The sequence below is a fragment of the Pleurodeles waltl genome, chromosome 5 (assembly GCF_031143425.1).
Source record: "Pleurodeles waltl isolate 20211129_DDA chromosome 5, aPleWal1.hap1.20221129, whole genome shotgun sequence".
Classification (NCBI taxonomy): domain Eukaryota; kingdom Metazoa; phylum Chordata; class Amphibia; order Caudata; family Salamandridae; genus Pleurodeles; species Pleurodeles waltl.
In genome coordinates this window covers 573,919,497-573,944,168 of record NC_090444.1, presented here as the reverse complement: position 1 = coordinate 573,944,168, position 24,672 = coordinate 573,919,497, and the positions used below count along the sequence as shown (strand labels likewise).

Genomic DNA, 24,672 nt, shown 5'->3' with positions numbered 1-24,672 from the left:
CCCGGGCCCTGTCACACCTCCAGTCCCAGCCGCACCTCTTGGCTCAGCCACAGGAGTGGCACTAAGTCCATGTCTCAGGAGAGGCATGTGCAGCCACAGCGGAGGTTCATCACACTCTCTGCCACTCGGACCCGAGATCCGAGCAAGCTGTGTGCCAATGAGTTCAGGATCAACATGATGATGCAGATTTTTCAGGGCTTAGACGGAGCCTCACCAAGTAGAGGCCGCCATTTTAGGCATTCAAGCTATACTTGACTCAATGTTTGTTATTGAATGGATCTTTGTTCTGGCTTTGTGAAAGTAACATTTATTGCTTGAGTTACTTCTGATATTGGGGGAAATGAAGCAATTGTAACACAGTCACAATAGACCCAGAAGAGATTATTGTAAAATATCTGTTATAGAGTTGGCAAATGTACTTCCCTGTGAATAGACTGTTTAGCATTAAATCATGATATACATACCCTGCACCCATCGCTAATTGTGCACCTCGTCCTTCCATCTGTTTTTCCTCACCAACAGCAGCGCCAATTTTGAAGTCTCTGCACAAAAAGTAAAGATATCATGTAATAAAGTGTATTCAAATGTCCTGTATTATTACTTGTACTCATGAGAGGCACTTCTAATCATATGTTCCGTTATTATTTCAGGCTAATCATTGTTCACTGCTTTCAGTTCACATTATTAAGAAGCAGAATACAATTTGATCACAGTGAAAACTATCATAAATCTGCTTTACATTTTGGAAAAGACTGTAGCATTGACCCCCTATTGTATGCTATTTGTTTTCACATCCTCCTGCCTGATACACCCCTTCTTCAGCAGCCTCACAGTGATCCATACCCCTCAGTTATACTATGAATGGAGGAGCTCCTGCATCCATCCACTGTCTTTCATTCCGTTCTTGAGGAAAGCGTGCTTGCATGCTGGGCCTTGAGATCCCCCTGCCATTAATTATTCGCTATCAGGTATTCCTGTATCATTAATTTCCCCACTAGTTAGGCAGCTTGAGGGGTTGGTTTTGTTTCCTCACCAATTGCCAAAGTTTTACATGTTCAGACTATATTCTGTGAAATTACTTAAATTGTACTGGTCTAAGTCAGGTGGTGATCACCAAGCATTTCAAAGCCATTTTGGCTTCAATCTATCCTATGATTTCAAAGAATTAAACATTTCAAAACAATTTCGCATCTAGATGACTGGATTTACACTCATAATGTGAGCTTCCACATCCGTTTCCTGATGCATCAAAGCCACTGCATGCAACTTCTGTGTTCCTCTCTCTCGAGTTTCATTCAGTTAGGTGTTGGCATAACTTATAATTGGGGAGCTTTTTCACAAAATTCCATTCGTTAGGGGGTGGGACAGATATACTATCCAATATTTTGTGGAGGAAACAAGGGAAGTTTAAAGGATAACTTCCAGGACTGATCATATTGGAAACTAGTTCGTGCACAGTTCTACGTCAAGTGCTATAAGTTCCCTGTGATCCTAATCGAAACCAAGCAACACCATGGACATCTGACAGAAAAGCAGTCTATTCAAGATTCATCCAGAAGTGCAAGAGTGTGTGCCTATAAGGTCAGATTGTTTGTGAAGAAATATCCGAAAGCCGAAAGCATACCTTGTGAAAGGATGATACAACAGTATTCTGTGGTACAATGTAGTGGTGTAGGCGAAAAGGAGTGGCAATAGGGGAAAATTCAGAGGAGCGAACATTCCCTGGATCAATAAAAATATACGCTGAGTGGTTTCCGCTTCATATGTTTTTTATCAAGCTACCACATTTAACAGTTATAAAAGATCAAAATCTTTTTTAAATTTTACTATAGTAGTATTCATTTTGAAGGACAAAATAAGCTCCTGGACCATAGTTTACTTGTCGAATAAGTTTTCAGTACCATCCAAAATACAGAAGGGTCATGTTTTCAGCAAAACTGCATCACCAAATGTCAATGATATTTCTTTAGAGAAGGAACCTATGAGATTATATGTTTCAACAATCCAATGTATAGTAGACAAGAAGAGATATGAAATCCAATCTGTTGTTGTAAGCAAACACACATTTTTAAAACAATTTTTATAATTTTCATTGTTTTCATCTTCTGAACAAACAACAAATCAGTTTCTTCGTCTCCTCACCCACCCTTTCAGTTCACATTATTAAGAAGCAGAATACAATTTGATCACAGTGAAAACTATCATAAATCTGCTTTACATTTTGGAAAAGACTGTAGCATTGACCCCATATTGTATGCTATTTGTTTTTACATCCTCCTGCCTGATACACCCCTTCTTCAGCAGCCTCACAGTGATCCATACCCCTCAGTTATACTATGAATGGAGGAGCTCCTGCATCCATCCACTGTCGGTCATTCCGTTCTTGAGGAAAGCGTGCTTGCATGCTGGGCCTTGAGATCCCCCTGCAATTAATTATTTGCTATCAGGTATTCCTGTATCATTCATTTCCCCACTAGTTAGGCAGCTTGAGAGGTTGTTTTTGTTTCCTCACCATTTGCCAAAATTTTACATGTTCAGACTATGTTCTTTGAAATTACTTAAATTGTACTGGTCTAAGTCAGGTGGTGATCACCAAGCATTTCAAAGCCATTTTGGCTTCAATCTATCCTGTGATTTCAAGATTATCCAGATCTTTCTGCCATCTGGTTCCCTGATATTTCAACTGGTCTAAGGTAATGACGAAGTGCAAACTATACATCATTGATATGCCCTTCCTGGCAAGCTGTTCCTCAGTTAATTTAGGCTTGAGTGGTTTATACCCTGGGGCATCTGTAAACTGACTTTTGTGCTTTAGGAGAGCATGATGAAGCTGCAATAATTATAGACTAGTGAGTTATGTAGGGAGTCTACATGCACAAGCTGCACAGAGGATTTAATGTGGCCACTGACTCTGAGAGAGATCAGCTTTTATTAATATAAGCAGCAAATGGCATCTAATAAATCTGCAGTTTTAAAGGCCTAACAGAAAATAACGTAGAAATGAATAGATGCACAGTTTAAATTTGTGGTGGACATTCGGGACTACGAATCGTATTCTGACATCAAGTTTAACATGAAAACATTATGCATTTACATTTGAGTCAATTATTTGTAAACATGAACCTCAAAAGTAGTATTTTCAAGTGAAAACAGTAGCAATTAAATGTATGATGAGTATTAACTGAGTATGAATTAAACATACTTATATTGTTTTAAATGGCTTTCATAACATGAAAAATAAATACACGTTTAAAAATGTTTCTTTGATATAACATGAATAATGATTTTAAATAAATATTTTGCTTGCAGATTTGATTTGAATTCATGGGTGCGCAATATTATTGTTTTAAATCTATTACTGTGCATTTAGGATTCTTAACTTGACAAGGCCTTAAGATTCATTTTGCACGCAGTTATGGAAAATTGTACTTGTTTATTTTATCCCCTCTGAGCTGAATTCATTGTCTAGGCTGCAAATACAATGTTGAATGTCCTATTGTATTCCAGGTGAAGAGCATGTTTCAAGTTTAGCTAAGGTAACAATATTTTTTCTAACTGCTGGATTGCACAGGAATATTCATGAAGCTTATGTGAAAGAATATTAGCTTAGTTTATTGTGTGCCACAGTGAAAAGAACTGTAAGTTTCAAATGATTAGAAAATGTAATATTGTAGAGGGAGCCATATGAAATCATAGTGGGGAACATTGGAGATTTGCTGACAAAATGTCACAAAGTTGCAAACTTGGTGATGCCATCTACAATGATTGGATACTGAAATCAACACCCAGAGTGTGCTCTTTGGAAAGTCCAATCAAATGGATTTTGGTTATTTTAATTAGTGAAGAACTTTGGAATGGTGAGCAGTTCCTCTCTGAACCTTCTTGATGTCAGCTCACTCTTGCCTTGAAGCTGTCCAGAACCCTGCCTTAAGTCTGCCCTCTCATAATCCTAATCTAAGTATCCTGATGAGTTTTCTCATCATAGTCTTAATTGCCCAATGCAGTTTCAGTACTAATGTGCCCAACTAAGTCTGAACAGCTGATTTGTCCTATGTGCAGCTCTTGTTCTGCACCATCCTGATGCTGCTGTCAACTGACGCCGGAAGAAGGTGACCGCTCTGTTCGACAAATCAACGCTGTATGCTGTCCCATGTGGAGAGGTATGACTAAATGTGGTTTCTTGTTTCTTTTTTTATTTTAGTTACTTACAGCAGCATATTTGTATAGTTATTTACCTTAAGTAGATGTTTTCCAAATTATTTTTGTCTTCTTTTATCTTTGCTTGTGCCCGCATGTGTTAGCCGATCCCACATATCCTAGTCCCGATCCTGGTTAGTGTTAGGAATGGCCCAGCTCTGAAATCATTTGTTCAAACTGTATTTTGATGATTACTGATGTCACCGTCATCTGCTTTGAAATCTGGTAATAATGTTCATATTGGGGCTTTGTTAATTTACATAATTATTTTTTGACTGTCTAACAGTATTGATGTTTAGTAGGGTAAATCATTTCAGACGATTTGGTCAGCCTATAGTTTTCATGTACGTTTTTAACTTTGTTTTGCACACCATTTATATGACATTGATCTTGGGATTGTAATAAAGTTTTAAAACTTTATTTGGTTTCTTTCAGTGTTCAATTTGTTATTGTGTTTATTATTGTTTATGGTTTCATGTCAATGATTTTGGATTGTATGTTTCTGTCTACTACCTCTGTCCCCAAGTCTAAATATTCAGTCGACCTTAGAGGGTGAGAATTTGTGATGGTGTTTCACCTGAGAGCTTGCGGTTTCTGAACCCAAGGTGGGAAGAAGACTTCCAGCAGCGCTTCAGCAACTCAGACAACCTCTAACTTTGATATTCCTTTTACATCCTAGGGTTTAAAATTGTTAAGGCCTGTGAGAGCAAGGCACCCTTCTAAAGAAGGGTTTCACCAGTGGGTGTCGTATACCATTTATTGGTTTTCGGGGCCTGGTGCCAAATTATGAGCAGTACTCTAGTCAATACTGAGAGCCCCTGCAGTATGAATCTACTGCACAAGCCTCCAAATTAAAGTGTGGAAGGAGATCAACATCCAGTCTAAAGGCTACGTCATTTCCATCCACTAAATCCAGTCGTTAATAATAATGAACTAGCCTGACCGAGAGTAAAGATGGATATCAGGAACATTGAACCCACTATCATACAACACCTGTATACACTTAAAAGCAAACTTTGGGTTAATACCCTTCCCATAGGAACTTCCCCAAGAGTGACTGTATATTAGTGAAAACGTTAGGAGGGAAAGTAAATGGTAAGTTTGGTGCATGCATGTGAATCAAGAGTGTGTGATAATTTTGAACAACGCATCTTTGCCCATGATAAATATGGGTAATTGTCTCCCATGTCTGCAGGTTCCTCTGAATGTTAAGGAGGGGGCTATATTTACCTCCCTGCACCATGTGGAGTTCACGGAAATGCAGGCTCTGCATTCAGGTACAGACTGAAACAACAGTCTCTCCTGCCGCCACGCTATGCCACCAGCCGTAAGATTGGAGAAGAGGCTGGACTCACTCAATTTCTGTGCAGATTGAAAATAGACCACACTCCACAGGAGACACCACATTGGCCACAACATAGATCTCATAATGTCCGACTTGATGACGGGGGCTAGGACCATGGATTTCTTTCCACATCCAGGAAGCAGCAATTATCAAATGCCAGACAGGACCTGGGTCGATGGCCTGTGTACCCAACTGCCTGTTGTTGAGGAGGGCGTGCTCGTATACCAGGCCTTGCACCTCATTGCCTGATGCTTGTGTGCCTTGCCAGCGGCCCCTTCACACAGCCTGAAGGTACATGGAGGCATAGAGATGTGCCACAGTGTGCAGAGGCACAGCAATCATCTTCCATCCTTTGACTCCTTAGCCAGCTCCTGCTTATTCAGGCCAGGCAGCAGCCTATGTCAAGGCGCAGGATGAGAGCGGTTGTCATTGGCTTCCAATTGAGTTCTCCTGTTAACAGTGGACAGTACCATTGGAATCACTCCCAGCCCACTCCTCCACAGATGCCAATGTGGCAACTCCCCTGTCCCCGGGCCCTGTCACACCTCCAGTCCCAGCCGCACCTCTTGGCCCAGCCACAGGAGTGGCACTAAGTCCATGTCTCAGGAGAGGCATGTGCAGCCACAGCGGAGGTTCATCACACTCTCTGCCACTCGGACCCGAGATCCGAGCAAGCTGTGTGCCAATGAGTTCAGGATCAACATGATGATGCAGATTTTTCAGGGCTTAGACGGAGCTTCACCAAGTAAAGGCCGCCATTTTAGGCATTCAAGCTATACTTGACTCAATGTTTGTTATTGAATGGATCTTTGTTCTGGCTTTGTGAATGTAAAATGTATTGCTTGAGTTACTTCTGATATTGGGGGAAATGAAACAATTGTAACACAGTCACAATAGACCCAGAAGAGTTTATTGTAAAATATCTGTTATAGAGTTGGCAAATGTACTTCCCTGTGAATAGACTGTTTAGCATTAAATCATGATATACATACCCTGCACCCATCGCTAATTGTGCACCTTCCATCTGTTTTTCCTCACCAACAGCAGCTCCAATTTTGAAGTCTCTGCACAAAAAGTAAAGATGTCATGTAATAAAGTGTATTCAAATTTCCTGTATTATTACTTGTACTCATGAGAGGCACTTCTAATCATATGTTCCGTTATTATTTCAGGCTAATAATTGTTCACTGCTTTCAGTTCACATTATTAAGAAGCAGAATACAATTTGATCACAGTGAAAACTATCATAAATCTGCTTTACATTTTGGAAAAGACTGTAGCATTGACCCCATATGGTATGCTATTTGTTTTCACATCCTCCTGCCTGATACACCCCTTCTTCAGCAGCCTCACAGTGATCCATACCCCTCAGTTATACTATGAATGGAGGAGCTCCTGCATCCATCCACTGTCGGTCATTCCGTTCTTGAGGAAAGCGTGCTTGCATGCTGGGCCTTGAGATCCCCCTGCAATTAATTATTCGCTATCAGGTATTCCTGTATCATTCATTTCCCCACTAGTTAGGCAGCTTGAGAGGTTGGTTTTGTTTCCTCACCATTTGCCAAAATTTTACATGTTCAGACTATGTTCTGTGAAATTACTTAAATTGTACTGGTCTAAGTCAGGTGGTGATCACCAAGCATTTCAAAGCCATTTTGGCTTCAATCTATCCTATGATTTCAAAGAATTAAACATTTCAAAACAATTTCGCATCTAGATGACTGGATTTACACTCATAATGTGAGCTTCCACATCCGTTTCCTTATGCATCAAAGCCACTGCATGCAACTTCTGTGTTCCTCTCTCTCGAGTTTCATTCAGGTAGGTGTTGGCATAACTTATTATTGGGGAGCTTTTTCACAAAATTCCATTCGTTAGGGGGTGGGACAGATATACTATCCAATATTTTGTGGAGGAAACAAGGGAAGTTTAAAGGATAACTTGCAGGACTGATCATATTGGAAACTAGTTCGTTCACAATTCCACGTCAAGTGCTATAAGTTCCCTGTGATCCTAATCGAAACCAAGCAACACCATGGACATCTGACAGAAAAGCAGTCTATTCAAGATTCATCCAGAAGTGCAAGAGTGTGTGCCTATAAGGTCAGATTGTTTGTGAAGAAATATCCGAAAGCCGAAAGCATACCTTGTGAAAGGATGATACAACAGTATTCTGTGGTACAATGTAGTGGTGTAGGCGAAAAGGAGTGGCAATAGGGGACAATTCAGAGGAGCGAACACTCCCTGGATCAATAAAAATATACGCTGAGTGGTTTCCGCTTCATATGTTTTTTATCAAGCTACCACATTTAACAGTTATAAAAGATCAAAAATCTTTTTGAAATTTTACTATAGTAGTATTCATTTTGAAGGACAAAATAAGCTCCTGGACCATAGTTTACTTGTCCAATAAGTTTTCAGTACCATCCAAAATACAGAGGGGTCATGTTTTCAGAAAAACTGCATCACCAAATGTCAATGATATTTCTTTAGAGAAGGAACCTATGAGATTATATGTTTCAACAATCCAATGTATAGTAGACAAGAAGAGATATGAAATCCAATCTGTTGTTGTAAGCAAACACACATTTTTAAAACAATTTTTATAATTTTCATTGTTTTCATCTTCTGAACAAACAACAAATCAGTTTCTTCGTCTCCTCACGCACCCTTTCAGTTCACATTCTTAAGAAGCAGAATACAATTTGATCACAGTGAAAACTATCATAAATCTGCTTTACATTTTGGAAAAGACTGTAGCATTGACCCCATATTGTATGCTATTTGTTTTCACATCCTCCTGCCTGATACACCCCTTCTTCAGCAGCCTCACAGTGATCCATACCCCTCAGTTATACTATGAATGGAGGAGCTCCTGCATCCATCCACTGTCGGTCATTCCGTTCTTGAGGAAAGCGTGCTTGCATGCTGGGCCTTGAGATCCCCCTGCCATTAAATATTCGCTATCAGGTATTCCTGTATCATTCATTTCCCCACTAGTTAGGCAGCTTGAGAGGTTGTTTTTGTTTCCTCACCATTTGCCAAAATTTTACATGTTCAGACTATGTTCTGTGAAATTACTTAAATTGTACTGGTCTAAGTCAGGTGGTGATCACCAAGCATTTCAAAGCCATTTTGGCTTCAATCTATCCTGTGATTTCAAGATTATCCAGATCTTTCTGCCATCTGGTTCCCTGATATTTCAACTGGTCTAAGGTAATGACGAAGTGCAAACTATACATCATTGATATGCCCTTCCTGGCAAGCTGTTCCTCAGTTAATTTAGGCTTGAGTGGTTTATACCCTGGGGCATCTGTAAACTGACTTTTGTGCTTTAGGAGAGCATGATGAAGCTGCAATAATTATAGACTAGTGAGTTATGTAGGGAGTCTACATGCACAAGCTGCACAGAGGTCTTAATGTGGCCACTGACTCTAAGAGAGATCAGCTTTTATTAATAGAAGCAGCAAATGGCAGCTAATAAATCTGCAGTTTTAAAGGCCTAACAGAAAATAACGTAGAAATGAATAGATGCACAGTTTAAATTTGTGGTGGACATTCGGGACTACGAATCGTATTCTGACATCAAGTTTAACATGAAAACATTATGCATTTATATTTGAGTGAATTATTTGTAAACATGAACCTCAAAAGTAGTATTTTCAAGTGAAAACAGTAGCAATTAAATGTATGATGAGTATTAACTGAGTATGAATTAAACATACTTATATTGTTTTAAATGGCTTTCATAACATGAAAAATAAGTACACGTTTAAAAATGTTTCTTTGATATAACATGAATAATGATTTTAAATAAATATTTTGCTTGCAGATTTGATTTGAATTCATGGGTGCGCAATATTATTGTTTTAAATCTATTACTGTGCATTTAGGATTCTTAACTTGACAAGGCCTTAAGATTCATTTTGCACGCAGTTATGGAAAATTGTACTTGTTTATTTTATCCTCTCTGAGCTGAATTCATTGTCTAGGCTGCAAATACAATGTTGAATGTCCTATTGTATTCCAGGTGAAGAGCATGTTTCAAGTTTAGCTAAGGTAACAATATTTTTTCTAACTGCTGGATTGCACAGGAATATTCATGAAGCTTATGTGAAAGAATATTAGCTTAGTTTATTGTGTGCCACAGTGAAAAGAACTGTAAGTTTCAAATGATTAGAAAATGTAATATTGTAGAGGGAGCCATATTAAATCATAGTGGGGAACATTGGAGATTTGCTGACAAAATGTCACAAAGTTGCAAACTTGGTGGTGCCATCTACAAAGATTGGATACTGAAATCAACACCCAGAGTGTGCTCTTTGGAAAGACCAATCAAATGGATTTTGGTTATTTTAATTAGTGAAGAACTTTGGAATGGTGAGCAGTTCCTCTTTGAACCTTCTTGATGTCAGCTCACTCTTGTCTTGAAGCTGTCCAGAACCCTGCCTTAAGTCTGCCCTCTCATAATCCTAATCTAAGTATCCTGATGAGTTTTCTCATCATAGTCTTAATTGCCCAATGCAGTTTCAGTACTAATGTGCCCAACTAAGTCTGAACTGCTGATTTGTCCTATGTGCAGCTCTTGTTCTGCACCATCCTGATGCTGCTGTCAACTGACGCTGGAAGAAGGTGACCGCTCTGTTCGTCGAATCAACGCTGTATGCTGTCCCATGTGGAGAGGTATGACTAAATGTGGTTTCTTGTTTCTTTTTTTAGCTTAGTTACTTACAGCAGCATATTTGTATAGTTATTTACCTTAAGTAGATGTTTTCCAAATTATTTTTGTCTTCTTTTATCTTTGCTTGTGCCCGCATGTGTTAGCCGATCCCACATATCCTAGTCCCGATCCTGGTTAGTGTTAGGAATGGCCCAGCTCTGAAATCATTTGTTCAAACTGTATTTTGATGATTACTGATGTCACCGTCATCTGCTTTGAAATCTGGTAATAATGTTCATATTGGGGCTTTGTTAATTTACATAATTATTTTTTGACTGTCTAACAGTATTGATGTTTAGTAGGGTAAATCATTTCAGACGATTTGGTCAGCCTATAGTTTTCATGTACGTTTTTAACTTTGTTTTGCGCACCATTTATATGACATTGATCTTGGGATTGTAATAAAGTTTTAAAACTTTATTTGGTTTCTTTCAGTGTTCAATTTGTTATTGTGTTTATTATTGTTTATGGTTTCATGTCAATGATTTTGGATTGTATGTTTCTGTCTACTACCTCTGTCCCCAAGTCCAAATATTCAGTCGACCTTAGAGGGTGAGAATTTGTGATGGTGTTTCACCTGAGAGCTTGCGGTTTCTGAACCCAAGGTGGGAAGAAGACTTCCAGCAGCGCTTCAGCAACTCAGACAACCTCTAACTTTGATATTCCTTTTACATCCTAGGGTTTAAAATTGTTAAGGCCTGTGAGAGCAAGCACCCTTCTAAAGAAGGGTTTCACCAGTGGGTGTCGTATACCATTTATTGGTTTTCGGGGCCTGGTGCCAAATTATGAGCAGTACTCTAGTCAATACTGAGAGCCCCTGCAGTATGAAGCCACTGCACAAGCCTCCAAATTAAAGTGTGGAAGGAGATCAACATCCAGTCTAAAGGCTACGTCATTTCCATCCACTAAATCCAGTCGTTAATAATAATGAACTAGCCTGACCGAGAGTAAAGATGGATATCAGGAACATTGAACCCACTATCATACAACACCTGTATACACTTAAAAGCAAACTTTGGGTTAATACCCTTCCCATAGGAACTTCCCCAAGAGTGACTGTATATTAGTGAAAACGTTAGGAGGGAAAGTAAATGGTAAGTTTGGTGCATGCATGTGAATCAAGAGTGTGTGATAATTTTGAACAACGCATCTTTGCCCATGATAAATATGGGTAATTGTCTCCCATGTTTGCAGGTTCCTCTGAATGTTAAGGAGGGGGCTATATTTACCTCCCTGCACCATGTGGAGTTCACAGAAATGCAGGCTCTGCATTCAGGTACAGACTGAAACAACAGTCTCTCCTGCCGCCACGCTATGCCACCAGCCGTAAGATTGGAGAAGAGGCTGGACTCACTCTATTTCTGTGCAGATTGAAAATGGACCACACTCCACAGGAGACACCACATTGGCCACAACATAGATCTCATAATGTCCGACTTGATGACGGGGGCTAGGGCCATGGATTTCTTTCCACATCCAGGAAGCAGCAATTATCAAATGCCAGACAGGACCTGGGTCGATGGCCTGTGTACCCAACTGCCTGTTGTTGAGGAGGGCGTGCTCGTATACCAGGCCTTGCACCTCATTGCCTGATGCTTGTGTGCCTTGCCAGCGGCCCCTTCACACAGCCTGAAGGTACATGGAGGCATAGAGATGTGCCACAGTGTGCAGAGGCACAGCAATCATCTTCCATCCTTTGACTCCTTAGCCAGCTCCTGCTTATTCAGGCCAGGCAGCAGCCTATGTCAAGGCGCAGGATGAGAGCGGTTGTCATTGGCTTCCAATTGAGTTCTCCTGTTAACAGTGGACAGTACCATTGGAATCACTCCCAGCCCACTCCTCCACAGATGCCAATGTGGCAACTCCCCTGTCCCCGGGCCCTGTCACACCTCCTGTCCCAGCCGCACCTCTTGGCCCAGCCACAGGAGTGGCACTAAGTCCATGTCTCAGGAGAGGCATGTGCAGCCACAGCGGAGGTTCATCACACTCTCTGCCACTCGGACCCGAGATCCGAGCAAGCTGTGTGCCAATGAGTTCAGGATCAACATGATGATGCAGATTTTTCAGGGCTTAGACGGAGCTTCACCAAGTAAAGGCCGCCATTTTAGGCATTCAAGCTATACTTGACTCAATGTTTGTTATTGAATGGATCTTTGTTCTGGCTTTGTGAATGTAAAATGTATTGCTTGAGTTACTTCTGATATTGGGGGAAATGAAACAATTGTAACACAGTCACAATAGACCCAGAAGAGTTTATTGTAAAATATCTGTTATAGAGTTGGCAAATGTACTTCCCTGTGAATAGACTGTTTAGCATTAAATCATGATATACATACCCTGCACCCATCGCTAATTGTGCACCTTCCATCTGTTTTTCCTCACCAACAGCAGCTCCAATTTTGAAGTCTCTGCACAAAAAGTAAAGATGTCATGTAATAAAGTGTATTCAAATTTCCTGTATTATTACTTGTACTCATGAGAGGCACTTCTAATCATATGTTCCGTTATTATTTCAGGCTAATAATTGTTCACTGCTTTCAGTTCACATTATTAAGAAGCAGAATACAATTTGATCACAGTGAAAACTATCATAAATCTGCTTTACATTTTGGAAAAGACTGTAGCATTGACCCCATATTGTATGCTATTTGTTTTCACATCCTCCTGCCTGATACACCCCTTCTTCAGCAGCCTCACAGTGATCCATACCCCTCAGTTATACTATGAATGGAGGAGCTCCTGCATCCATCCACTGTCGGTCATTCCGTTCTTGAGGAAAGCGTGCTTGCATGCTGGGCCTTGAGATCCCCCTGCAATTAATTATTCGCTATCAGGTATTCCTGTATCATTCATTTCCCCACTAGTTAGGCAGCTTGAGAGGTTGGTTTTGTTTCCTCACCATTTGCCAAAATTTTACATGTTCAGACTATGTTCTGTGAAATTACTTAAATTGTACTGGTCTAAGTCAGGTGGTGATCACCAAGCATTTCAAAGCCATTTTGGCTTCAATCTATCGTATGATTTCAAAGAATTAAACATTTCAAAACAATTTCGCATCTAGATGACTGGATTTACACTCATAATGTGAGCTTCCACATCCGTTTCCTTATGCATCAAAGCCACTGCATGCAACTTCTGTGTTCCTCTCTCTCGAGTTTCATTCAGGTAGGTGTTGGCATAACTTATTATTGGGGAGCTTTTTCACAAAATTCCATTCGTTAGGGGGTGGGACAGATATACTATCCAATATTTTGTGGAGGAAACAAGGGAAGTTTAAAGGATAACTTGCAGGACTGATCATATTGGAAACTAGTTCGTTCACAATTCTACGTCAAGTGCTATAAGTTCCCTGTGATCCTAATCGAAACCAAGCAACACCATGGACATCTGACAGAAAAGCAGTCTATTCAAGATTCATCCAGAAGTGCAAGAGTGTGTGCCTATAAGGTCAGATTGTTTGTGAAGAAATATCCGAAAGCCGAAAGCATACCTTGTGAAAGGATGATACAACAGTATTCTGTGGTACAATGTAGTGGTGTAGGCGAAAAGGAGTGGCAATAGGGGACAATTCAGAGGAGCGAACACTCCCTGGATCAATAAAAATATACGCTGAGTGGTTTCCGCTTCATATGTTTTTTATCAAGCTACCACATTTAACAGTTATAAAAGATCAAAAATCTTTTTGAAATTTTACTATAGTAGTATTCATTTTGAAGGACAAAATAAGCTCCTGGACCATAGTTTACTTGTCCAATAAGTTTTCAGTACCATCCAAAATACAGAGGGGTCATGTTTTCAGAAAAACTGCATCACCAAATGTCAATGATATTTCTTTAGAGAAGGAACCTATGAGATTATATGTTTCAACAATCCAATGTATAGTAGACAAGAAGAGATATGAAATCCAATCTGTTGTTGTAAGCAAACACACATTTTTAAAACAATTTTTATAATTTTCATTGTTTTCATCTTCTGAACAAACAACAAATCAGTTTCTTCGTCTCCTCACGCACCCTTTCAGTTCACATTCTTAAGAAGCAGAATACAATTTGATCACAGTGAAAACTATCATAAATCTGCTTTACATTTTGGAAAAGACTGTAGCATTGACCCCATGTTGTATGCTATTTGTTTTCACATCCTCCTGCCTGATACACCCCTTCTTCAGCAGCCTCACAGTGATCCATACCCCTCAGTTATACTATGAATGGAGGAGCTCCTGCATCCATCCACTGTCGGTCATTCCGTTCTTGAGGAAAGCGTGCTTGCATGCTGGGCCTTGAGATCCCCCTGCCATTAAATATTCGCTATCAGGTATTCCTGTATCATTCATTTCCCCACTAGTTAGGCAGCTTGAGAGGTTGTTTTTGTTTCCTCACCATTTGCCAAAATTTTACATGTTCAGACTATGTTCTGTGAAATTACTTAAATTGTACTGGTCTAAGTCAGGTGGTGATCACCAAGCATTTCAAAGCCATTTTGGCTTCAATCTATCCTGTGATTTCAAGATTATCCAGATCTTTCTGCCATCTGGTTCCCTGATATTTCAACTGGTCTAAGGTAATGACGAAGTGCAAACTATACATCATTGATATGCCCTTCCTGGCAAGCTGTTCCTCAGTTAATTTAGGCTTGAGTGGTTTATACCCTGGGGCATCTGTAAACTGACTTTTGTGCTTTAGGAGAGCATGATGAAGCTGCAATAATTATAGACTAGTGAGTTATGTAGGGAGTCTACATGCACAAGCTGCACAGAGGATTTAATGTGGCCACTGACTCTAAGAGAGATCAGCTTTTATTAATAGAAGCAGCAAATGGCAGCTAATAAATCTGCAGTTTTAAAGGCCTAACAGAAAATAACGTAGAAATGAATAGATGCACAGTTTAAATTTGTGGTGGACATTCGGGACTACGAATCGTATTCTGACATCAAGTTTAACATGAAAACATTATGCATTTATATTTGAGTGAATTATTTGTAAACATGAACCTCAAAAGTAGTATTTTCAAGTGAAAACAGTAGCAATTAAATGTATGATGAGTATTAACTGAGTATGAATTAAACATACTTATATTGTTTTAAATGGCTTTCATAACATGAAAAATAAGTACACGTTTAAAAATGTTTCTTTGATATAACATGAATAATGATTTTAAATAAATATTTTGCTTGCAGATTTGATTTGAATTCATGGGTGCGCAATATTATTGTTTTAAATCTATTACTGTGCATTTAGGATTCTTAACTTGACAAGGCCTTAAGATTCATTTTGCACGCAGTTATGGAAAATTGTACTTGTTTATTTTATCCTCTCTGAGCTGAATTCATTGTCTAGGCTGCAAATACAATGTTGAATGTCCTATTGTATTCCAGGTGAAGAGCATGTTTCAAGTTTAGCTAAGGTAACAATATTTTTTCTAACTGCTGGATTGCACAGGAATATTCATGAAGCTTATGTGAAAGAATATTAGCTTAGTTTATTGTGTGCCACAGTGAAAAGAACTGTAAGTTTCAAATGATTAGAAAATGTAATATTGTAGAGGGAGCCATATTAAATCATAGTGGGGAACATTGGAGATTTGCTGACAAAATGTCACAAAGTTGCAAACTTGGTGGTGCCATCTACAAAGATTGGATACTGAAATCAACACCCAGAGTGTGCTCTTTGGAAAGACCAATCAAATGGATTTTGGTTATTTTAATTAGTGAAGAACTTTGGAATGGTGAGCAGTTCCTCTTTGAACCTTCTTGATGTCAGCTCACTCTTGTCTTGAAGCTGTCCAGAACCCTGCCTTAAGTCTGCCCTCTCATAATCCTAATCTAAGTATCCTGATGAGTTTTCTCATCATAGTCTTAATTGCCCAATGCAGTTTCAGTACTAATGTGCCCAACTAAGTCTGAACTGCTGATTTGTCCTATGTGCAGCTCTTGTTCTGCACCATCCTGATGCTGCTGTCAACTGACGCTGGAAGAAGGTGACCGCTCTGTTCGACGAATCAACGCTGTATGCTGTCCCATGTGGAGAGGTATGACTAAATGTGGTTTCTTGTTTCTTTTTTTAGCTTAGTTACTTACAGCAGCATATTTGTATAGTTATTTACCTTAAGTAGATGTTTTCCAAATTATTTTTGTCTTCTTTTATCTTTGCTTGTGCCCGCATGTGTTAGCCGATCCCACATATCCTAGTCCCGATCCTGGTTAGTGTTAGGAATGGCCCAGCTCTGAAATCATTTGTTCAAACTGTATTTTGATGATTACTGATGTCACCGTCATCTGCTTTGAAATCTGGTAATAATGTTCATATTGGGTCTTTGTTAATTTACATAATTATTTTTTGACTGTCCAACAGTATTGATGTTTAGTAGGGTAAATCATTTCAGACGATTTGGTCAGCCTATAGTTTTCATGTACGTTTTTAACTTTGTTTTGCGCACCATTTATATGACATTGATCTTGGGATTGTAATAAAGTTTTAAAACTTTATTTGGTTTCTTTCAGTGTTCAATTTGTTATTGTGTTTATTATTGTTTATGGTTTCATGTCAATGTTTTTGGATTGTATGTTTCTGTCTTCTACCTCTGTCCCCAAGTCCAAATATTCAGTCGACCTTAGAGGGTGAGAATTTGTGATGGTGTTTCACCTGAGAGCTTGCGGTTTCTGAACCCAAGGTGGGAAGAAGACTTCCAGCAGCGCTTCAGCAACTCAGACAACCTCTAACTTTGATATTCCTTTTACATCCTAGGGTTTAAAATTGTTAAGGCCTGTGAGAGCAAGGCACCCTTCTAAAGAAGGGTTTCACCAGTGGGTGTCGTATACCATTTATTGGTTTTCGGGGCCTGGTGCCAAATTATGAGCAGTACTCTAGTCAATACTGAGAGCCCCTGCAGTATGAAGCCACTGCACAAGCCTCCAAATTAAAGTGCGGAAGGAGATCAACATCCAGTCTAAAGGCTACGTCATTTCCATCCACTAAATCCAGTCGTTAATAATAATGAACTAGCCTGACCGAGAGTAAAGATGGATATCAGGAACATTGAACCCACCATCATACAACACCTGTATACACTTAAAAACAAACTTTGGGTTAATACCCTTCCCATAGGAACTTCCCCAAGAGTGACTGTATATTAGTGAAAACGTTACGAGGGAAAGTAAATGGTAAGTTTGGTGCATGTATGTGAATCAAGAGTGTGTGATAATTTTGAACAACGCATCTTTGCCCATGATAAATATGGTTAATTGTCTCCCATGTCTGCAGGTTCCTCTGAATGTTAAGGAGGGGGCTATATTTACCTCCCTGCACCATGTGGAGTTCACGGAAATGCAGGCTCTGCATTCAGGTACAGACTGAAACAACAGTCTCTCCTGCTGCCATGTTATGCCACCAGCCGTAAGATTGGAGAAGAGGCTGGACTCACTCTATTTCTGTGCAGATTGAAAATGGACCACACTCCACAGGAGACACCACATTGGCCACAACATAGATCTCATAATGTCCGACTTGATGACGGGGGCTAGGGCCATGGATTTCTTTCCACATCCAGGAAGCAGCAATTATCAAATGCCAGACAGGACCTGGGTCGATGGCCTGTGTACCCAACTGCCTGTTGTTGAGGAGGGCGTGCTCGTATACCAGGCCTTGCACCTCACTGCCTGATGCTTGTGTGCCTTGCCAGCGGCCCCTTCACACAGCCTGAAGGTACATGGAGGCATAGAGATGTGCCACAGTGTGCAGAGGCACAGCAATCATCTTCCATCCTTTGACTCCTTAGCCAGCTCCTGCTTATTGAGGCCAGGCAGCAGCCTATGTCAAGACCCAGGATGAGAGCGGTTGTCATTGGCTTCCAATTGAGTTCTCCTGTTAACAGTGGACAGTACCATTGGAATCACTCCCTGCCCACTTCTCCACAGATGCCAATGTGGCAACTCCCCTGTCCCCGGGCCCTGTCACACCTCCAGTCCCAGCCGCACCTCTTGGCCCAGCCACAGGAGTGGCACTAAGTCCATGTCTCAGGAGAGGCATGTGCAGCCACAGCGGAGGTTCATCACACTCTCTGCCACTCGGACCTTAGATACGAGCAAGCTGTGTGCCAATGAGTTCAGGATCAACATGATGATGCAGATTTTTCAGGGCTTAGATGGAGCCTCACCAAGTAGAGGCTGCCATTTTAGGCATTCAAGCTATACTTGACTCAATGTTTGTTTTTGAATGGATCTTTGTTCTGGCTTTGTGAAAGTAACATTTATTGCTTGAGTTACTTCTGATATTGGGGGAAATGAAACAATTGTAACACAGTCACAATAGACCCAGAAGAGTTTATTGTAAAATATCTGTTATAGAGTTGGCAAATGTACTTCCCTGTGAATAAACTGTTTAGCATTAAATCATGATATACATACCCTGCACCCATCGCTAATTGTGCACCTCGTCCTTCCATCTGTTTTTCCTCACCAACAGCAGCGCCAATTTTGAAGTCTCTGCACAAAAAGTAAAGATGTCATGTAATAAAGTGTATTCAAATGTCCTGGATTATTACTCGTACTCATGAGAGGCACTTCTAATAATATGTTCCGTTATTATTTCAGGGTAATAATTGTTCACTGCTTTCAGTTCACATTATTAAGAAGCTGAATACAATTTGATCACAGTGAAAACTATCATAAATCTGCTTTACATTTTGGAAAAGACTGTAGCATTGACCCCATATTGTATGCTATTTGTTTTCACATCCTCCTGTCTGATACACCCCTTATTCAGCAGCCTCACAGTTATCCATACCCCTCAGTTATACTATGAATGGAGGAGCTCCTGCATCCATCCACTGTCGGTCATTCTGTTCTTGAGGAAAGCGTGCTTGCATGCTGGGCCTTGAGATCCCCCTGCCATTAATTATTCGCTATCAAGTATTCCTGTATCATTCATTTCCCCACTAGGTAGGCAGCTTGAGAGGTTGGTTTTGTTTCCTCACCAATTTGCCATAATTGTACATGGTGGGAATATGTTCTGTGAAATTACTTAAATTGTACTGGTCTAAGACAACTATTTCAAAGCCACTTTGGCTTCAATCCATCCTCTGACTTCAAGATTATCCAGATCTTTCTACTATCTGGCTCTCTGACACTTCAACTGGTCTAGGTTAGTGACAAAGTGCAAACTATGCAACATCGATATGCCCTTCCTCCAAGCTGTTCTGCAGTTAATTTAGGCTTGAGTAGTTTGGACCACGGGACAGCTGTAAACTAACTTTTGTGCTTTAGGAGAGCATGATAAAGCTGGAATACCTTTAGACCAGTGACTTATGTAGGGAGTCTACCTGCACAAGCTGCACACAGGATTTAGGGGGTTATTACAATTTTGGAGGAGGTGTTAATCCGTCCCAAAAGTGACGGTAAAGTGACAGATATACCAGCAGCCCTCTTACGAGTCCATTATATCCTATGGAACTCGTAATACGGCTGGTGGTATATCCGTCACTTTTGGGACGGATTAACACCTCCTCCAAAGTTGTAATAACCCCCTTAATAGAGCAGCATATGGCAGCTAATAAATCTGCAGTTTTAAAGGCCTAACAGAAAATAATGTATGTAGGAGGCTGGCCTGGCTTATAGTGGGTACCAATGGTACTTACACATTGTGCCAGGTCCAGTTATCCCTTATTAGTAGATTAGTAGTGTTGTAGCAGCTTAGACTGATAGAGATAGCTATAGCAGAGCAACTTAGGCTGAACTAGGAGACATGCAAAGCTCCTACTATACCACCTATATCATATAGGTACTATATCATAAGAAAGACAATACTCAGAGTTACTAAAAATAAAGGTACTTTATTTTAGTGACAATTTGCCAAAAATATCTCAGAGGATATACTCCCTCAGGAGGTAAATAAAATACACAAAATACACACACAAACCAAAATCAGGTAAGTAAAACAGTCAGAAAGTAGTGCAAACACTGTACAAAACAATAGGATGCAATAGACCTAGGTGCAACACAAACTATATACTAAGAAAGTGGAATGCGAACCACGAATGGACCCCTAGGCTAGTGTAGTGTGTAGAGGGTCGCTGGGAGTGTAAGAAAATACTAAGGGGCATATTTATACTCTGCTTGCGGCGAATGTGCGTAAAAATTTTTGACGCACATTCGGCGCCAACCCTGACCCATATTTATACTTTGACGCCCGACCCCGCGGACGTCAAAATCCCACCATGTGCGTCATTTTTTGGAAGGGGGAACCTGCCTTGCGTTAATTATATGCAAGGTAGGCGTTCCCTTCCAAAAAATGACTTAAAGGCCTGTGCGCCTTATTTATACTCTGGCGCCATTTTGACGCACAGGAGGGGGTGGGCCTTAAAAAACAGCGCACAGCCTGATGGGCGCCGTTTTTTGACGCCTGCGTCAGGGCAGGCGTTAAGGGACCTGTGGGCTCGGAAGGAGCCCAGAGGTGCCCTCCCCTGCCCCCAGGGGCACCCCCTGCCACCCTTACCCACCCCAGGAGGACACCCAAGGATGGAGGGACCCATGCCAGGGAAGGAAAGGTAACTTCTGGTAAGTGTTTTTTTTCTTTTTTTTAAGTGTCATAGGGGGGCCTGATTTGGGCCCCCCTACATGCCACTATTCCCAATGTCCATGCCCGGGGGACATAAGTCCCCTGGGCATGGCCATTGGGCAAGGGGGCATGACTCCTGTCTTTGCTATGACAGGAGTCATGTCAATGGGGATTGTGTGTTAAAAAAATGGCGCAAATCTGGTGTGGGCCTGATTTTTGCCTCAGACCTGACTTGCACCATTTTTTAACGCACAACCCCCATTTTACCATACACCGGCACTGCCTGGTGGGAGTCATTTGTTTTTACGCATACCAGTCCGCAGCGCCGGCTAACGTCATTCCATAAATAAGGCGCCCGCATTGCGCGTTGGAATGGCGTTAGCTGGCGGTAACATTTTTGACGCACAACTGCTTTGGCGCAGTTTTGCGTCAAAAAGTATAAATATGGGCCTAAGGGTGTCCAAGATACCCCACCCCAAGACCCTAGAAAGTAGGAGTAAAGTACTACTATTTCCCAAGAAACACACTAAAGTTGTGATAAAGGATTTTGCAAAGACCACAACAGACTGCAAAGCACTTAAGACGGATTCCTGGACCTGAGGACCTGCAAGGGAAGGGGACCAAGTCCAAGAGTCGTGAAAGTGTCCAGGGGGGGCAGGAGCCCACTAAACCCCGGATGAAGGTGCAAAAGGGCTGCCTCTGGATGGAAGAAGCTGAAGATTCTGCAACAACGAAAGGTGCTAGGAACTTTTCCTTCATGCAGAAGATGTCCCACGGAGAGCTGGAGGATGCAGAGTTGTTTCCTTGGCAAAATACCGCAAAGAAGCCTTTCTAGCTGCAAGAGTCGCAGTTGAATTAAAAGGGTGCTACCTGGGCCCAGGAAGGACCAGAATGTTGCCACTTGAGAGAGGTGACAGAGGGGGCCTTCAACAACGTAGCGAGCCCACGCACAAGAAGGTAGGACCTGCAGAGGTCCTTGAACACAGGTTCAAGAAGTCTGAACACGGCGGTTGTCTCAACACTGCAAAAGAGGGTCCCACGACAACGGAGATCAACTCAGGGAGCTGAGCATCACAGAGTGCTGGGGACCTAGGCTTGGCTGTGTATGCAGGATTTTGGGGAAATGTGCACAGAAGCCCTTGTAGCTGCAGTTCACGCGGTGCACAGGATTACTGTCTGGGGAGGGGAGGCAAGGACTGACCTCCTCAAAATTTGGACAGTTGGACCCCTGTACAGTCTGGGTCACTTGGGTCCACCACCTGTGTTCCAGGGGCAACGATCATCAGGGTGAGAGGGGTCCTAGAGTACTGGTGATGCTGAGGTTTGGTGCCTGCTGAAGCAGGGGGAAGATTCCGTCGACCCACGGGAGATTTCTTTGTGGCTTCCAGTGCAGGATGAAGGCAGGCAGCCCCCAAAGCATGCACCACCAGGAAACAGTCAAGAGAAACCAGCATGATTTCACACTACAATGTCACTGGTAGTCTTCTTGCTACTTTGTTGCAGTTTTGCAGGCGTCCTAGAGCATTCAGCAGTCGATCCTTGGCGATAGTCGAAGAGAGAGGTGCAGAGGAACTCTGGTGAATTCTTGCAAGTCGTTATCTGAGGAAAAGCCCACTGGAGAGACCCTAAATAGCCCTCAGAGGAGGATTGGCCACCTAGTCAGGTAAGCACCTATCAGGATGGGTCTCTGACGTCACCTGCTGGTACTGGCCACTCAGAGGCCTCCAGAGTGCCCTCACACCTCTAGATCCAAGATGGCAGAGGTCTGGGACACACTGGAGCAGCACTGGGCACCACCCCTGGGGTGGTGATGGACAGGGGAGTGGTCACTCCCCTTTCCTTTGTCCAGTTTCCCGCCAGAGCAGGGCCTGGGGGTTCTCTAAACCGGTGTAGACTGGCTTACGCAAGGAGGGCACTATCTGTGCCCTTCAAAGCATTTCCCGAGGCTGGGAGAGGCTACCCGTCCCCAGCCTTTAACACCTATTTCCAAAGGGAGAGGGTGTAACACCCTCTCTCAGAGGAAATTCTCTGTTCTGCCTTCCTGGGTCTGGGCTGCCCAGACCCCAGGAGGGCAGAATCCTGTTGTGGGGTGGCAGCAGCAGTAGCTGCAGAGAAAACCCCAGAGAGCTGATTTGGCAGTAACCGGGGTCCATGGTGGAGCCCCGGGGATGCATGGAATTGGCTCCCCAATATCAGATTTGGAATGGGGGGACAATTCCATGATCTTAAACATGTTACATGGCCATATTCAGAGTTACCATTGTGAAGCTACATATAGGTATTGACCTATATTTAGTGCACGCGTGTAATGGTGTCCCCGCACTCACAAAGTCCGGGGAGATGGGCCTGAACTATGTGGGGGCACCTTTGCTAGTGCAAGGGTACCCTCACACTTAGTAACTTTGCACCTAACCTTCAGCAAGTGAAGGTTAGACATAAAGGTGACTTATAAGTTACCTAAGTGCAGTGAAAATGGCCGTGAAAAAACGTGTGCGTTATTTCACTCAGGCTGCAGTAGCAGTCCTGTGTAAAGGTTTGTCTGAGCTCCCTATGGGTGGCAAAAGAAATGCTGCGTACCATAGGGATCTCTTGGAACCCCAATACCCTGGGTACCTAGGTACCATATACTAGGGAATTATAAGGGTGTTCCAGTGTGCCAATTGAAATTGGTAAAATTGGTCACTAGCCTATAGTGACAAATTTAAAGGCAGAGAGAGCATAAGCACTGAGGTTCTGGTTAGCAGAGCCTCAGTGACACAGTTAGTCACTACACAGGCATACACATTCAGGCCACAACTATGAGCACTGGGGTCCTGGCTAGCAGGATCCCAGTGAGACAGGCAAAAACAAACTTACATACATGTAAAAATGGGGGTAACATGCCAGGCAAGATGGTACTTTCCTACAACGTTGAAATGAATAGATGCACAGTTTATATATTTGGTGGATATTTGGGCCTATGAATTATATTCTGACATAAAATTTTCCCTCTCAATGGCACTCCAACGCTGCTCCCTGGGGAGTCAAGGCCATCATCATTTGTTTTGGACAGGACTGCTCCTATCCCATGCTCAGAGGCATCAGTCTGCATTATGAACTGCTTAGAATAATCTGGAGCTTTCAAAACTGGTGCTGTACACATAGCTTGTCAGAGGCCTTTTGACAGTCCACGGTCCAGTTCACTTTCTTGGGCATTTTCTTACAGGTCAGTTCTGTGAAGGGTGTCACTATGGATCCATATCCCTTCACAAACCTCCTATAGTACCCAGTCAAGCCAAGGAATGCCCTAACTTGAGTCTGGGGTTTTGGAGTTACCCAGTCCAGAATAGTCTGGATCTTGGGTTAGAGTGGCTGAACCTAGCCTCCACCTCCCAAGTTAACCACAGTTCCCTGCCCTATCTGACATTTAGATGCCTTGATAGAGAGTCCTGCTGCTTGCAGGGCCTGCAAAACCTTCTTCTGGTGGCCCAGGTGATCCTGCCAGTTGGAGCTAAAGACAGCAATATCATCAAGATAAGCTGCACTAAAGGACTCCAAGCCAGCAAGCACTTGATTCACCAACCTTTGGAAGGTGGCAGGGGCATTCTTTAAGCCAAAGGGGATCACAGTAAACTAGTAGTGCCCATCAGGTGTAGAGAATGCTGTTTTCTCTTTTGCTCCAGGTGCCATTTTTATTTGCCAGTACCCGGCTGTCAAGGCAAAGGTACTTAAGTATTTGGTTGCATCTAATTTGTCTATGAGCTCATCTGCCCTTGGGATGGGGTGAGCATCTGTCTTGGTGACAGAGTTGAGCCTTCTGTAGTCCACACAAAACCTTGTCACGTAGGCTCTCACCATTCTAATGAGACTACTGAGTTTCG

The 24,672-nt window shown here is 41.9% G+C and overlaps 1 protein-coding gene across 4 annotated transcripts in view; it reads right to left on the bottom strand.

Moving 5' to 3' along the window:
• LOC138295834 (uncharacterized) overlaps positions 1 to 24,672 on the bottom strand; it is a 1,330,477-nt gene that overhangs the window by 150,949 nt on the left and 1,154,856 nt on the right. For 3 of the 4 annotated variants that reach the window (XM_069234393.1, XM_069234394.1, XM_069234395.1), the window contains 4 exons: positions 18,664 to 18,741; positions 12,599 to 12,670; positions 6,535 to 6,606; positions 465 to 542 (listed from right to left, as the gene is read on the bottom strand). In XM_069234393.1, coding sequence (XP_069090494.1) covers positions 465 to 542; positions 6,535 to 6,606; positions 12,599 to 12,670; positions 18,664 to 18,741 — 300 coding nt within the window. The remainder of the gene's footprint in view (positions 1 to 464; positions 543 to 6,534; positions 6,607 to 12,598; positions 12,671 to 18,663; positions 18,742 to 24,672) is intronic. The other variant, XM_069234396.1, reaches the window with a different exon arrangement.